This window comes from Nycticebus coucang, chromosome 22 (assembly GCF_027406575.1).
Source record: "Nycticebus coucang isolate mNycCou1 chromosome 22, mNycCou1.pri, whole genome shotgun sequence".
Taxonomy (NCBI): domain Eukaryota; kingdom Metazoa; phylum Chordata; class Mammalia; order Primates; family Lorisidae; genus Nycticebus; species Nycticebus coucang.
The window spans coordinates 57,153,427-57,169,676 of NC_069801.1; the positions used below are offsets into that span (position 1 = coordinate 57,153,427).

Here is a 16,250-nt window from a genome sequence, read left to right on the forward strand (position 1 = left end):
AGAGAGAGTGAACATGTGCTGTTGGAGCTGCCCAGCCCTGATTTTCCAGGGATTGGCTATCTTCCCATATACATGGTTACAGGGAGAACCACCATGCTCTATTTGCATAGGTGAGGACTGGGTGGCGAATGCAAAATGGGCTAATAAACCTATTGTCCAGGAATTTTGGACAATGAGTTTGTGAGAAAGAAATGGAGACGATTCTGTGTGAGACGTTGGAACGGCAGCGAGCTTTTCACTCTGTGTGCTGGAAATGAAGAAAAAATAGTCTGCTAAGGAAGACAGATAACAGACAGCAGAGAGTGAGAAAGGGAGAGAGATTAAGAGAATGAGGCTGACAACAGAAAGAACAGATATTTAGGAAGTCTTAATAGTGGTAAGTCTCTGGTTTTAATTCACTGTTGCACTTCTGTCCTTAGGAAGCACACTACGCTTCTCTCTCCTCCCATAAATTAAGCTAGGAGAGTTGGTTCTGTTCGTTGTGATCGAAATATCCCTAACTAATTCACCATAAAATTATGCCTCTAACTTTTGTATACCATCTGTGCTCCCCCAACTTTCAAATGTCTGAATTTTTCCAATTTTATACCTTTGTCTCAAACTTCTCATATATAAGCTGTGAAAATTCCAGAGCCCTAAAGAATACTAAGTGCAGTAAGAAGCCAAGACTGAGTGGGTGAACAAACGGAGTAAGTGGCTTCTGGGGAATTTAAAGACTTCTTTTGTTTTCTTCTGTCTGAAATAACCGAACGTTCTATGAAACTGTAGCCACTTGGATGACAAGTAACCGGTGAGTTTTAAGGGATTCATATCAAAAAGAATTCTACTGTGATAAATTCGATTTGAGGAAAGGCAGAACGTTTCCAGATAGTAAATTAGAATAGTGATTCTTATACATATTTTTTAGAGATGTGGACCCCTTTAGAAGCCTGATGAAAGCTTTAGAAAATCTTCCCATGCAAATGCACCTTTGCATATATATTTTGGTGGATAATTTTAGAGAGATCGAAGTGGCCCTTAAATTTGAGAAATTAATTTATACTACATCTTCAGATAGTTAGTTCAAACATTCTCTTCGACCACTGAAGAAGAGGGGAGATTTACGTGGATCTGAATTCGGCTGAGATAAGTAACTAACAAAGTTTAAACTATACTGTTTTGGTCCTACTGTGTCAGGATGAAGTTCAAATTTCTGGCTTGGCACATAAAAACATTTATATACTTGTCCTTGCTTCTCTTTCCAGGTTATATTCTTTTAATCCTACACATTTTTTCTTTGTCCACATAAAACCTGAAAAAATAAAGCTGTTTTATGCCTTTATAATGCTATCGTTACCTAGGTTGGGAAAGCCCTGCTATCGTTTCCTAGGTTGGGAAAGCCCTCTCGTGATCTCTGTCTTGGTTGTTTGGGTTTCTACTCACTCTTCAAGATGCAGCTCAGAGTCTATTTCTTTTTTCTTTTTTTTTTGTAGAGACAGAGTCTCACTTTACTGCCCTCGGTAGAGTGCCGTGGCATCACACGGCTCACAGCAACTTCCAGCTCTTGGGCTTATGTGATTCTCTTGCCTCAGCAGAGTCTATTTCTTACAGGAAGCCTTCCCTGACAGTCCAAGACTGGGTGAGAAGTGATTCTTTGTAACTGTACCCATCACAGCATTTATCAGTGGATATCAGATTTAAGTGAGTATCTCTCCTCGGACGCTGCCCATGTGAGATGGTTATTCCTGTATACTTGGAGTCTGGTTAGTGCTGGCACACAGTAGGTGCTCAAGACATTCTTAGCAAATGAATAAGTGAATGAACAAATAAATGATTTTCTCTGAGACAAGAGGAAAATTGCTTTCTCAAGTTTCTGCTTCAATTTCTACAAAGTGGGACAATGAATCTTTATACAGGAATGTGAGAAGAATCGCTTATCTCAGAGATGCGATAAAATCCTTAAACAAGAGGCAAAATAAAAGAGCAAAGTATATTTTTTATAATCTTATTCACAACAGACTTAACACTCAAGGAGAAAAGCATTTGCTGTTGTTTCTTGCATGGCAAGAGGCTTGCCAAAATGGATACTATTTTCTAAAATATTTCAACGTGTGAAGCGCATGAGAAGGCCTCCCGTCATTTTAAGATGAATTATGTTCTAATCCAGGCACTTAAAAAACAACAACAACAGAAAAACTCAGGCTGTTTTTCAATTCTGTCTATAACTTCTCCTGGCTAAATGCTGGGAATATTAAAATGAATTTTAGCTGCTTGCCAGATTTTCCTTTTTTTTTTTCTCTTTCTTCTTTTTTTAATCAGAATGCCTATTACATTTTAAAATGTGATGTCTGGGGAAAAGGTCATTCTCTGTTTCTGGAAGCTGGAATTAAGATGTTAAAATTGGACTCAGAACCGCCCTTTATTTTGATGGCAGTTGGTGGATAGGTCACAAGCTTTGGAAGGACACCCATGCACATGCTACAAGTCCAATTTCTTGGGGCAGTTGGCAAGCCCACCACCAAGTGATGGCAAGAGGTTTCTGTAAACCAGGTGGGAGGAGAAGCAAGCCACACTCTAGGAGCTCCTTGGCCTCCCTTCTCTGCCTGAGGGGAGTCTGGAGTTGAAGACAGTCTGACATCAAGGGGTTGGAAATCAAACACCCCCAGGGGAGGGCGCCACCCAGCAACACAGAAAAGAAGGCCAAGGATCTGTGAAAACCTCCCCCAATGCCATAGACCTCAGGTGCGTACCATATGTTTAGTTGTGCTTTGAGATGTCTCAGGGTCTTCAGGCTGCACTGGAGTGGCAGGGGCTTCTTTTTCATTCTTCCCTGAACAAAAAAGAAAAAATGGAAGGGTTGAGTTTGTTTTTTGCACTTAACAGGCACACCTACACCAGGCAGAGAATTCGCGGAGGCTTTGCCGTGTGTTGGCACTGTGCTTGGTGGTGGGTATACACTGATGAATAAGGAAACCCTGGTTCCCCCACTGAGGGACCTCAGACCGGGGAGGGAGATGATAAATAGTTACTCAAAATTACTATTTAATTATAAGCTACCATGAACACTACAAAAAAAAATAAAGTAGATAGGAAATGATTTTTAACTTATTTGGGAGCAGAGGGTGGGAGTGGTGGGTTTGAGGAACAACTTCTTGGAAGAAGTGACATAAATTGGCACCTGAGGAATGAACAGGATTTATTCAGGCAAAGATGATGTTAGGGATGTAGATGGAGCAGAGAACCGCAGATGAGCAGAGACAATAGTCTGGGGGAAGGCCCTGAATCAGAAGGTTTATAACTAAGGCCCTGAATCAGAAGGGCTTTAATAACTGAGCAAGCGGGAAGGGGCCTCTTCCTATGGCCCTGCCTCTTGAGAACATGGGCCCCTCTCTCCACGCAGGTGTGCTCCTGTAATCAGGACACCCATTCTCTTCCTCCTTTTCTGCTCCTTCCCTGTGTGGGAAGAGGTTTGAGCAGCAGCATTCCAGCCCAGGGCATTCTACTGCCCAGGTACCACTTGCTGTAGGGCTTTGCCATCATGAACAGGAGAGATTTCCTTAAGATGCAGGGAAAAGGCACAGAGGCCCACTGAAGCCCTCTAAGTGCTACCATCTTTAGCACTTTCCATCGGAATTGGTGACTTCTTTATTTAGTTTGTAAGTCCATGTGTTGGCCACATGGCATAGATTTCTGGAAGCCTCATCTTTAATATATTTGGTGCATACATCAAATATACCATTAATAAATACATATAATTTCTAAGTTGGGTCTCACTATTTTTAATAAAAATTATTCAATCAATAAACTTAAAAAAAGGTGTAGGGAGGCAGTGTAACAGAGTGGTTGACAGAATATAGGCCAGACGCCTTGGATTCAAATCCTGGCTCCTATATTAGCCACATGACCTTGGGCAAGTTACTTGCTTTTTCTGTGCCTCAAATTCCTCTTCTATAAAATGGAGATAATAAAACCCCTAGGCCATTATGAGGATTAAATGGATTAGAAGTGTAAAGAAAGTAGCTGGATCATAGAAAGTGTTCAATACATGTTAATGTAATAGTATTACCAAGGAAGGATTTTTTTTTAAATAAATAAAGTCATATTTCATATTCAAAAGCCTTTTACTGCACAGACTTTTAAATATTGCACCTGCGAATTATTTTCTCTCTCAGTTTCTTGATGGAGAAGACAATGTAATGTCCACATCTTTCCTGAAGCCCCAACACCCAGATTTGAATGAATACTCAAGGTATGCTTGTTAAATAAATGCATGACCATATGCTCTAATTTGGAGTTTGTAAAATAAAGTCATTGAAGACATAGTTTCATTTCTCCAATTCTTCTTCCAATCCTTAGAGAGGAAAGATTTGTCTCTGCATTTTTTTATCCTCCACTTACTCAAGATGCTATATGGTGTAAACCTTAATAGATGCTTAACGGGGATCGTGATGGCAGCCAGGAAGGGCAGCCTCTTTGGGGCAGATCTTACTAGACCAACCCAGCATGTAAGTTGTCATGAGAACTCATCATCCCTTGCTAGCATTTGGCCTTTACTTATTTCGCTATGTCAAAGAAAATTTTTCTGTTTATTAAAGGAGGAAAAAGGCTCAAATTACTCTCAACAATTAAAGGGATTCTAGAAGCACTATATGAACTAAGGGTAGAAAGATGAACTTTTGGTGTCAGACCTGAAGGCTAATACTGATTCTTCCCTTTACCAGCTACAAGCTTTTGGATCCTAATTCTCTCATTTGTGAAATAACAGAAATTTGAAGTAATCGTGTGAAGATTAAAAAATTACCTACATGAAACACTTGACACATGGAAAATGTTCAATATGAGGTGTTATTATTTGTTGTTTTATTATTATTATATGACCTTAAGCAAATCTAGTTTCCCTAGAAAAGAGGACTTAATGCTAATTAGGATATGCCAGGGACATCCAGTTTTGTCTGGGGGCCAGTCAATGCATTATTCTCTTAAGAATAAGATCTAGAGGCCAGGTGTGGTGGCTCATGCCTGTGATCCTAGCACTCTGAGAGGCCGAAGCAGGTGATTGCTTGAGCTCAGGAGTTCGAGACCAGCCTGAGCAAGAGTGAAACCCTGTCTCTACTAAAAATAGAAAAAAATAGCTGGGTGTATTGGTGGGCACCTGTAGTCCCAGCTATTTGGGATTCTGAGGCAAGAGGATCAGTTGAGCCTAGGAGCTTGTGGTTGCTGTGAGATAGGCTGATGCCATGGTCCTCTAGCCTCGGCAACAGAGTGAGACTCTGTCTCAAAAGAAAAAAAAAATAAGATCTTCAACCTTGACTTTGTCTTAATCCAGTTGCTTTCTACTGTCCGGACTTCTCAAAGTGCAGGAGAGAATTCTCTCACATTAGGATAGTACGTGCTAGTCTGCTTGGTCTCTACCAAGCTTCCCTTTCTCTTTCCTAATACTTAGTAGCATATAAAAAGGTAATGGTTTGCACATGTGATAATTGTTTGAAAAACCTTAGGCAGAGCTCATTTTTTTTTTCTAACACAGCAAGAAGGATGAATAATAACCACCAGTCTATTCTTCCAGTTAAAGATTTGTACTAGAGGAAAGATGCCAATCTGGCTTCTAGAGATTTCCAGGTGTGGGAAGGGCCAGGGTTTATAGGGCTACCAGTGGATTCTGAGAGTTACACAGCCAACTCTCCTGTCAGCCCCGACTAATGACTTGAAATCAGTGGTCTTTAGTGCTGGCTGCACATTAGAGCCACCTGGGCCACTTTAAAAATTACCAGGGCTCAGGTGTCCCACTAGACCAATTAAATTAGAATCTCAGCGGGTGAGAAGCCAGCTCAGCACTTAAAAAAAAAAAATAATTACCTGGGTGATTCTAAAGTGAAACCAGGGCAGAGAACAAATGATCGAAAAAAGAGCTTCTGGCCCCACTGGACCTATTGAATGAAGCTTTTGTGAGAAGGAAACTACCATATGTCAAATATCTACACATGGCTGATGTTTTCACATAAACTAAAGAATAACCCTGTGAGATATATGAAGAAACTGAGGCAATGAAGGTTTTAGTTACCTGTTTAAGACCACAGAGGTAGGATTAGGTCTATGATTCTAAGTCTTTCCTTCCTTTAACAGATATTTGCTTAGTATATGCTGGCCTAGGGCACTGGCCTAGGCATTTTGATATAACAATGAGCAAGACAGACTCTTTCTTTTCATGGAGTGTGCATTCTAGTGGGGAGAGCAAACAAATAGATGCACAAAATAATGTCAGGTATTGATAAGCTATAAACACAGCTAAAACCCATTACAGATAGGGACTACCAAAGGCCTCTTTGAAGAAGTGACATTAAAATGCACCCAAGTGTGGAGGAGAAACAAAAGAGCAAGTCATGAAAATACAGAGAAAAATGTTACACCAAAGACAAAGGCAAAGCTGAGAGGAGAGCCCAGCTGAGGCAGCCCCAAAAAGGAATGAGAGTGGTGGAGTGTTCACAGAGCTAGAAGGCCAAGGAGCCATGCCATGTGGCAGAAGTTGATTTTGTTTTTCTGCTTCTTGGGGTTCCTTCCTTCTCTTGTGATTCTCCCTGTCATGATCAATCTTTACTTTTTGCTGCTACTTCTTCCTTTCCCTTATACATAGGCTCCACAGTGAAGAGATTAAAATTTAGGGTCATCTTTTCTTTTTGTGAAGTACTTCTTTCGACTTTTAGAAACTATCATGCTCAGAGGGGCCTAAGCTCTTTTGTATTTACCTTAGTGGGAGTTCACAGTATTTCTTGGATCTGTGGCTAGATATCTTTCATCACTTTTTGAAATCTCTTACTCATAATTGCTGAAAATAATAATCTCTTTCTCCAATCCTGCGATTTTAGGAACATGTATGTTGGATGGTGCCACCTTTTTTCATATGTCTGTTATACCCTTTTAATATATTACATCTTGTAAAAATTATATGTACATAAAAAAACAAGTTCCATGAACTTGGATTTTTATGATTCCAAAAGCAATGAAGTTTAATATAAAGGCAGCATATAGGAGAGTTGTTTTAATCAGGTTATGATAGCATCTTTGAGTAAAATGGGGTCCCAGGAAGGTAAAAATTTAAAATTCTACCCTCTTATAAGGAGTAGCAGTAGTTTTTTTAGTTTCTGTATAATATTCTCTCCTCCCTTTCATAACATTTAACAGATATCTGAGGAGCTAAAGACAGGCAAGTAAAGTGGCTCATTCAGTACACGAGGGCAATTTTATTATCAAAGATAAAACAGTACAGAAATAGGAAGAGACCAACATAAGACCTTTCTCAGTAAGCAGTAGGCTGTCACCACAACAGTGCGATAACAGCAACACTACCACAACAGTTGCTCTGGAAAGTAACATATTGTCTAAAAAAATTAATATCACATTGCCTGTTTTGTTTTTCAGATTCACAATCACCCTATCAGAGCAATAGGGCTGTTTTGTCTTTCTTTTTTTTTTGCCCATTTTAGAGATGAGAAAAATGAGTCAGAAGTAAAATAAGTGTCTAAATATAACCACCATAAATAACTACTTAATGTCTATTTAGTTACAAAAGTGAGACTTCAATCCCTAATTTTACGTATTTTTTCTGCTATGCCATATGCTAAGGGCTGGATTCAGTCCCCCCCCCCCAAATTTATATGTTGAATTATATGTTATAACATATATGCTTATATATTATAGTACCTCAAGATGTGACTATATTAGTACAAAGCCCTTTAAAGAAGTGAGGCTGTTAGGGTCGGCTGTGATCCAATCTAACTGGGGGCTTTGTAAGAAGAAGGCTGGGCCTGTAGAACACAGGGATGCACGCACTGAGGAGAGACCACATGAGGACATAGTAAGTATCTGTCCAGAACCAGAGAAGAGCTATGGGTACATCTCTCAACCCTCTCAGCACTAGCCATGTGTGAAACATCAACGGATGAACAGCTCAGCCTGCTTCGTAGAGGTCTGTGCCTCAAACTGTGCTATGCTTCAAGAACCATCTGTGTGGTGTCACCTCTGAAATCCTTTCTTCACCTGCTGGCATTTTCTTGAGGCCCTACTACCAGCAGTGTAGTAGCTGCAGCTCTAACTAGATTCAATGACAGGACCCCTTTCTCTGTGTTCTCTCGGCCTTAAGGATGGTAATGGTAGCTGCTTCCTATAGTTACTAATGGCTGGATAACTTCATTACAGTGGATTGAATCATGTCCCACCTCATCCCCCATCAAAGTTCTAATCACTGGAACTTATGAATCTGACATTACTTGAAAACAAGGTGTTTTAGATGTAACTAAGTAAAAAATGAGGTCATTTTGGGTGGGTCCTAAATCCAATGATTGGCATCAAGAGAAAGGAGAGGGGGGCGGTGCCTGTGGCTCAAAGGTGCTGGCCCCATATGCCAGGGGTGGCAGGTTCAAACCCAGCCCTGGCCAAAAACTGCAAAAAAAAAAAAAAAAAAAAAGAGAAAGGAGAGGGGTATTTGCATACAGAGACACAAGGAGACGTACAAGGAAGAAGGCCAGGGGATTGCAGAGAGGCAGAGATTGGAGTTATACAGTGCCAGGCTGAGGGAGGCCTGGGGCTGCTAGAAGCTGAAAAATTAAGACAGTCCTCTTCCCTAGAAACTTCAGAGGGAGAATGGCCCTTTTGACACATTGATTTCATATTTCTACCCTCCAGACCTGTGAGAGAATAAATTTCTGCTCTTTTAAGCTGCAGAGTTTGTGATCATTTATTATGGCAATCCTGAGACATGGAAACACTCTCCATCTCCTCTTTGATCTTTCAGCCTTCTGATACTTCTGATAACCCATCCCCTAAGTAAATTCCTCCTATTTGAAATATCTACTAAGGTTTCTGTTTTTCTTCTTGAATATAGACCGATATATCAATTCCCCCAAACACACACACACACACACTTAGCATCTTGTATTTTGAACCAAAGACTATCAGTAAATGGTTGATGGCTGTAGGAAATAGAAAAACTACAACTGCAGAGTAATATCAAAGTGTATTTTCTCACCTATCATATTTAAAGCTTGTTAATTGACAAATATTTTTACCAAGTCTTGTGTATAATTTCACATAATAATATGTTTTAGAAATTTTCGTAGCAGCCCAGCCATGTTATTTTATAGCTGCATCGTTTCAGCAATGGTCTTACCATAATTTAGTTAAACAGAACACGAAGGATCTTTTTGTTATTTCCATTTAAAAAAATTTCCAAAAACAAAACAAAAAAAGTGCACTAAAGATACATATGCTTCTTGTAGATTTTTTTTTTAAACTGAGATGTCAGTGGAATAAATACCTAGCTGTGAGATTCCTAGATTTCCTAGATTTAAGGAGCTGTACAATTGATATTCTAATAAGTAATGCTGTTTATTTTGTTTCATCTTATAAGGTTACCACTAGAGGATGCCACGTGATAAAGGAAAACTTGGGGAATTATGTCTTCTATGATCTACCTGGCCTAAAAGAGTAGCCATTCAGGCCATGTTCACTCCTGTTCTCTCTTCATTGGGGAGTCATTCACATTTCTGGAAAGAATGAGATAAAACCCAACAAGCGAACCACTCAAGCTAAACAGCACAGCCAACAATAGCTCTGGGAAATGGGACGCCTCTCAGGAGCCACAAATGATGGAATTTACCTGTAGGCAAATCATCTAGCAAATCAGAAGAAGCTCTGCTCAGCATTTCAACAAAATTCTGCCATCTGTGCAAAAAAAGAAAACATAATATTGAAGATCAATATCATGGCCCTAAAAAAATGTGTAGTGAAGCTCTATGTTTATGTTGGTAGCGATATTGAAGACATTTTTTGATATCTGTACCATTTAAGATTCAGTGCAGGAAATGAAAACTACTTTATATGTCTTTATTAGAAAGGGCTTTGATATAGAGAATTGGGTTCCTAGGAAGTTCCTGCAAGGCTATTAGAATGTAGTGTGGGTCTGCTGCTACGCTCAGGGTCAGGCTTCAACAGGTGCGGCCCAGAGATAAGAGAGGGAACTGCAGGAAAATCTGGCTGGGGTCTCAGCTGCCCTGCGTTCTGAAGTTAAGAAGATGCAGTCCAAGGTGCTTTCTGGCCATGGGAAAAACTAGTGCTTACCAGTTTCTGAAGTTGCTAGTGATGTAGGAAAATAAATAAATAAATAAAATAAATAAATTTATAAATAAAAAGTTTATAAATAAATAAATCTGTGCCATGGCCTCGCCCCCTCCCCCCCCACCCCGTCTTTCTAAGTTCATGCCACAGCATCTCACTGATAGAACTTAAATCAGTTCTAGAACTTAGTGTTAAGGGGATTTCAGATTTCTTTTTTTTTTTTTTAGCGTTCACCAGTATGGGAAATATTGCAACATACATAAACAGGGACAGATACAGCTACTGAGTGCTAGCAAATTTAGTGAATTGCCCAGGCTGAAATCTCATTGGCAGTATTATCTGCAAGTGACAACTATGTAGTCACTTAAAGCTTGAAAGTGCTTTAAAAAAGCTTCAGTCGTGAACTTCACTTATATTTGCTTGCCCAGCATCTACCCTCTATTCATATATAAGTATGATCCTCTCTGGGGTCATAGCTGCTGGTTTCCTTTTATTTATTTTTTTGTTTGTTTGTTTGTTTTTGCAGTTTCTGGCCGGGGCTGGGTTTGAACCGGCCACCTCTGGCATATGGGGCCGGGGCCCTACCCCTTTGAGCCACAGGCAGCACCCCTGGTTTCCTTCTAGATAGAGTGAAAGTTTCACGCCTGCTCTAACCAATGTTGTGGACCTTGTATAATTAAGCTTTTCCCCCTCTCCTCCTCTCGTTCTTCTACTCTGCGTCTCTCTCTCTGTCATAATTTTTAGTTCTGGTAGTTTTCAAAGTTTTTTCTATAAATTTCAAAAGTTACTTCCTATTCTTTCAAAATACAACAGAACCTTGGTAAGTTGACCACCCAAGGTGCAACAACTGGTCAACATACAGAGATTAGCAGCATGAGGAACTCGACCTCCTATGCTGGCATGTCCAGTCTATGACAATTAGGTCAACTTAAGGAGTGGCCAACGTAGGGAGGTCGCAGCTGTGGAGGTTCTACTGTATTTCTTTTTGCTTATATTAGCAAAGGGCAGTTTCTGTTTCCAGCAACTAAATTCAAGTGATATATATTTTTATTTTTGTCTTGCCCATCAGAAGAAGTCATAAGAAAATAAAGAGCAATGTGAAATAGTATGTCCTGGATTTCTTAGAAGAGTTCTAACGTCCTAGGATTTTATTCTCCTTAAATAAAGATCATGGGTTAAATATAGAACTAGTTTGTTTTGCTTATACTGGATACAATTTTTTGCTATGTATGATGTCACAAGTTAGACAAGTTCTTTGACCAGGGTATGTACCCTGATGTTGCGTTTTGAACATGTGGCCTCCTGAGCCTCCTGCCACTTTGGGCAGGTGAAAAGATGAGGAATGAATTGCAAGTCAGATGATATCAGATGCAGCAGGTCTAGGAAGGAAGAGCAGGTTGGAGAAGTAGCACTCCTGAGAAATATTAATAGTTACATAAACTTCGATTGAAGCATTTCTTGTCCTCCACACTTGCTGAAAGTTCTTTCTAGACCCTCTTAGGAAGTCCAGGCTTATGCCTACAGCATCTTCTGACCTTTCGATTAAACAAAACAAAACGCAAAAAACAAAATCCCTAGATCAGGGAACATACATTCAGGGTAACTTGCATCTATGTCTCCCAGGTTGCAGTCCTGGAATTTGGTCCAAATAATCCCTCTACTTGATTGGAAAGAAAAAAAAATAAACCTAGATCCATTAATATTTGCACATTGCACATTTGTTTTTCGGAGGTGTTAGGAGTTACCAGGTAGTGCTCTTTCAGATATTAAATATGAGGTAAACATAGGCCTCCAGGTAATATGGCACCAAAAACTCTCCTGCCTCCTCTGGATTATATGCTGATAGCAAGGGAAGGAGACTGTTGGAAAATTTTCTAAGCATTGAACTTGGACATTGCCTGATTAGAATGGTGTTAGGACTTCTATAACCAGTAAAATTCTTAAGATTCTTCTCCTAAAATTTTTGCTTTTCCCCATATTCTTTACATTATCATAGCACCTCCAAGGTATGATTCACAATGAAATGTGGGAATGGGTTAAAGTAGCTGTAGCAGGCATCTAATTCTAATAACAAAAGTAGGTACCAACCTCCAAAATGAAGACAGAAAGGTCAGGACCAGAGGACAGATCTCCTGAGACTGACCCTAGACAGGCAGACCTGAGTTCATAGTCTACATTCAACTGGATTTACCAAGTTAACAAAGCCAAGTTTAGTAAATATTTGGAAGACTTTTTGTGTACTATCTCATTTAATTGAGATAATCATCTTTCGGGGGCGTGTAAATGACTTGTCCAAGGGCACATGAGTCAACGGACCGCCAGGCTTTATACCCTGGCTGTCTGACTCCAAATTTACATGAACGTAATAGAACGTGGCTTCGATTAAATTTCTTTTGTCCTTTGAAATTCCAGGACATGGCTCCAGTGTCTTCTGGCCTTTATTATTACAGACATCTGATGTTGATCCGATTTTTGTTCATTTGTAATTAATTTTCCCCTTTATTTGGTTTGGTTTAGTTTTATTTATTTATTTATTTATTTATTTGTTTTTTGGCCTGGATCCTTGAATAATTTTATCTTCATAATACAAAAGTTTTGTGGGGATATACACAGATGCGTTTTTTTCTTAATTTAGCTTACTTCAATCAGGGCGAGTCCTTTCAACCTGTGCTGAGGGCTCTTTCTTCTTCCCCAGCTCTGAGACACTTCCTTTTTGGGGACTCTTGTTTTTATTTCTTTTTCTGATTTTTTGAGCCTCTTAGGTTGAATCTCTATTCTTATTCTTCTATATCTATCATCCTAATTTTCTTCTTTGTTCTTTTTCTCCAGACTTTGTTTGACATTACGTAGTAGAATTTCTCTAGTTTTAATTTTGCTTTTTATTGTTTCCTCTTAATTTTTCTACAGAAGTTTTAGTTTCCTTGAAGCCATTCATATTTCCCCCATTCTTTCTACTTTCTTAAGTTTACTGTTTGTGCTTTTTAAATTTCTTTCTTTCTTTCTTTTTTTTTTTTTTTGGCCTTTTAATCTCATTATATTTATTACCTTCCAATTCTTTTCAATAGAGGACTTGGTTTCTTATATCCTACAGAGAACCACAATGGTTTTCTAAAAATTTCCCAGTTACAGTGGAGCATTTTCAAAGGTTTTTTGAGGTTTGGAGTTTGCAGGATTGTGATCCCCTTTCCATGTTGTACTACAGTATTTATTTATTTATTTTTCTTTTTAGAGACAGAGTCTCACTCTTTCGCCTTCGATAGAGTGCTGTGGCATCACAGCTCACAGCAACCTCCAACTCTTGGGCTTAGGTGATTCTCTTGCCTCAGCCTCCCAAGCAGCTGGGACCACAGGTGCCCACCACAACACCTGGCTATTTTTTTGTTGCAGTTTGGCTGGGTCTGGGTTTGAACCCGCCACCCTCGGTATATGGGGTCGGCGCCCTACTCACTGAGCCACAGGCACTGCCCAGTATTTATTTTTTTTTTAATTAGGCATTGCAGTTGCAGAAGTTTTATTCAGCTTGAAATGAAGATCTGTTCACAGTCAGTGCAACCTCACAGATAAGCAGCCCTGATGTCCTTGGCCTTGCTCGCTGCCCTCTTAGGCCTGCGGTCAAGGGCAGATGACCAGCTTCCTCCTGCTCCTGCTGCCTCGCAGGGCTCCACCAGGTACACCTCGAAGGAGGGAAGCAGGGTCTTCTCGCCATGCTTGTTGGGCCGTGGACACCTCACATTGGGATGGTGTGTTGCAGCACAGAGTGCACAACTACCAGGGACCTTACTCACCATAGTCAGGTTTTCTCTTTCTGCTTCATTCATCCCAACTTTCTGCTCTGTCATTCCTGGGAGTTGGGCTCTCTGAAAAGGTGCAGAAAAGTGGAGCTCCCACAGCTGACCTCTTCCCTTCACTGACCACCTCCTTAAGTTGACCCAGTTTCCATCAACTGGACACGCACCACATGTGCGTATCAGCACAGAAGGCCTAGTGCCTTATGCTGACCACCTCCATACAAATTTATAAATTTAACCAGGTTGTTAAATTTCCTTGGGTGTCTGACTTACAGAAGTTCTACGGTATAGGAATGTGTATCCTTGGGTGAATGGGGCGGAGGGTTGGAAAGCAGCAGTGTGTAAGCCTCATGAAGCAGCAGCCCTGTGCAGTATTCTGCTTGGTTAAAACTTGGGGCCTCCAAATCAAAGGGAAGGCTGTAGAGAAAGGGTGACGTATCTTCTGTCTTCCACACTTACAGGGGGCAGGTAAGCGCTTGAGATCCCACATTCCATTTATTGATAGGTACTGGGGGTTCCTTCTGCATTCTGACGCTGACGCGCCAGTGTCATGTGTTTTTTGCCTCCTTCTCTCGTCCTAAGAATTTCCATCAGAGCTGTTCAGCAGGTGCCATGTTATACAAAAAGGTTTACACATAAAAACAAACCCAAATGTACAAGACGCAAAATGTGGCATAGGAAGGCACCGCCAGGTGACGTGCTCCTCCAGGGGTTCAGCAGCGCTGGTGCTCCAAGCCCATGACCCATCTCTGCCTCCTGAAATGCATTCCGCAGCCGCGGGGAGCAGTTCACAGTTCTCCAGACTGGCTTTACTGTTGCTTGCCCTTCCATCTTGGCACGTGCTGCTCCTTCTCTCTAAAATACTCTTCCCTGTATCTCACCTCGTTAGCTCATACAGATCCTACCAAGCCCAGCTGAGATAAGTACAGAACGGTGCTGACCTGGGTTCTGCGCAGGCTGCCAGAACAACAAAGTAAGTCCCGTCACTGCATTTATCACTACGGCCACTCCCTTCAGAGTCCTGTCATCCTCCTGCCAGCCAAGGGGGGCAACATACACCAGAAGGAAGAGACGGAGAGGAAGGAGACTACCTGTGAGGCTTTTAGGCTTTAGGGAGTACAGTAGTTGTCTGGGGCTGTGCATAAATAGTCTGGATATTTATGACTCCCCAAATTCATATAATGAAATCCTCATACCGGGGTATGACGAGATGGGGCCTTTGGGAGAGTATTTAGGTTGTGGGAGTAGAGCACCCATGTGTGGGACTACTGTCCTCATAAAAGAGGCCTAAGAGAAACCCTTTGCCTGCTCCATCATTGGGAGGTCTCAGTGAGCAGATGGCTATCCATGAGAAAGCAGAGTCTCACCAGACCATGAACCTGCCAGGGCTGTGACCTTGGACTTACCATCCTCCAGAAGAGTAAGAAGTAAATTTATGTTGTTGATCAGCCATGTCAGTCTATGGTATTTTGTTACAGCTGCCCAAATGGACTAAGACAGGCCTCCATAACCAAAGCCCCAGACCAAGTGGCTTAAACAATGGAGATTCATTTTCTCACAATTCTGGAGAAGTTCAAGATCAAGGTGTTGGCAGATCTGGTCTCTTCTGAGGCCTTGGCTTCAGATGTTTTAAACCAGTTTGAAGCATTGAATTTTGCCAGTATGATTGTAGAGTATTTGTATGTCCTTCTTACCGTGTCTTCTGTGCATGGTCTTTCCGCTGAGCACCTGTGTCCTTGGGTCTCTCTGTGTGTCTAAATTTCCTCTTTCTATAAGGACAGCAGTCATACTGAACCAGGGCCCACCCTAATAGCCTCATTTTAATTTAATCATTGCTTCTTTAAAGGCCCTAGATCCATCTACAGGCATGTCCTGAAGTACGGAGGGTTAGAACTTCAACACATGAATTTGGGGGGAGGACACAATTTGGCTCTTAACAAGGAAAAATAAGATCTAAAGAAGCCTGACTTTTGAAAGAAATTTATTTAAGATCCCTAAACCTCAGTTTACTCAACTGTGAAGTGGGTCTAAAACAAATACTAACCCGTGGGGGTTCTGGGAGTATGCCATGTAGCTCTCTAAAGCATCTAGCCCCATGCCTGGAAGGTGCTGGAGGCACATGCATTAATCCCTCACCCTGTCCCGTCAGGGGGTAAATGCACTGTCTTCCTGGGCTCTCACCTCCTTGTTCATAAAGTCTAAGTCGAATTCCTCCCACCTTCCTGTAAACTGAGAGAAGCATAGCCCTTCCCTGACATAAAGGCAATAAACTCTAAAATCTAGACAAAAGGATCCTTTTTTCTATCTGACAGATGAGAAAATTTCGGTTGAGAGAAATATACTACTTGCCCAAGTTCCCAAAGCTGGGGGATT

At 40.9% G+C, this 16,250-nt stretch overlaps 1 protein-coding gene and 1 long non-coding RNA gene across 4 annotated transcripts in view; one reads left to right on the top strand and one right to left on the bottom strand.

The window, feature by feature from the left end:
* Nucleotides 1–10,116, top strand: part of LOC128575250 (uncharacterized) — a 42,257-nt gene extending 32,141 nt beyond the window's left edge. For all 3 annotated transcript variants that reach the window (XR_008376959.1, XR_008376960.1, XR_008376958.1), the window contains 3 exons: nt 1,591–2,721; nt 4,152–4,228; nt 9,383–10,116. This is a non-coding gene — a long non-coding RNA (uncharacterized LOC128575250). The remainder of the gene's footprint in view (nt 1–1,590; nt 2,722–4,151; nt 4,229–9,382) is intronic.
* The window catches only part of C22H1orf87 (chromosome 22 C1orf87 homolog), an 88,764-nt gene that overhangs the window by 15,821 nt on the left and 56,693 nt on the right, over nt 1–16,250 (bottom strand). Inside the window, exons 10-11 of the mRNA XM_053576754.1 lie at nt 9,632–9,696; nt 2,730–2,809 (exon numbers count right to left, since the gene is read on the bottom strand). Coding sequence (XP_053432729.1) covers nt 2,730–2,809; nt 9,632–9,696 — 145 coding nt within the window. The remainder of the gene's footprint in view (nt 1–2,729; nt 2,810–9,631; nt 9,697–16,250) is intronic.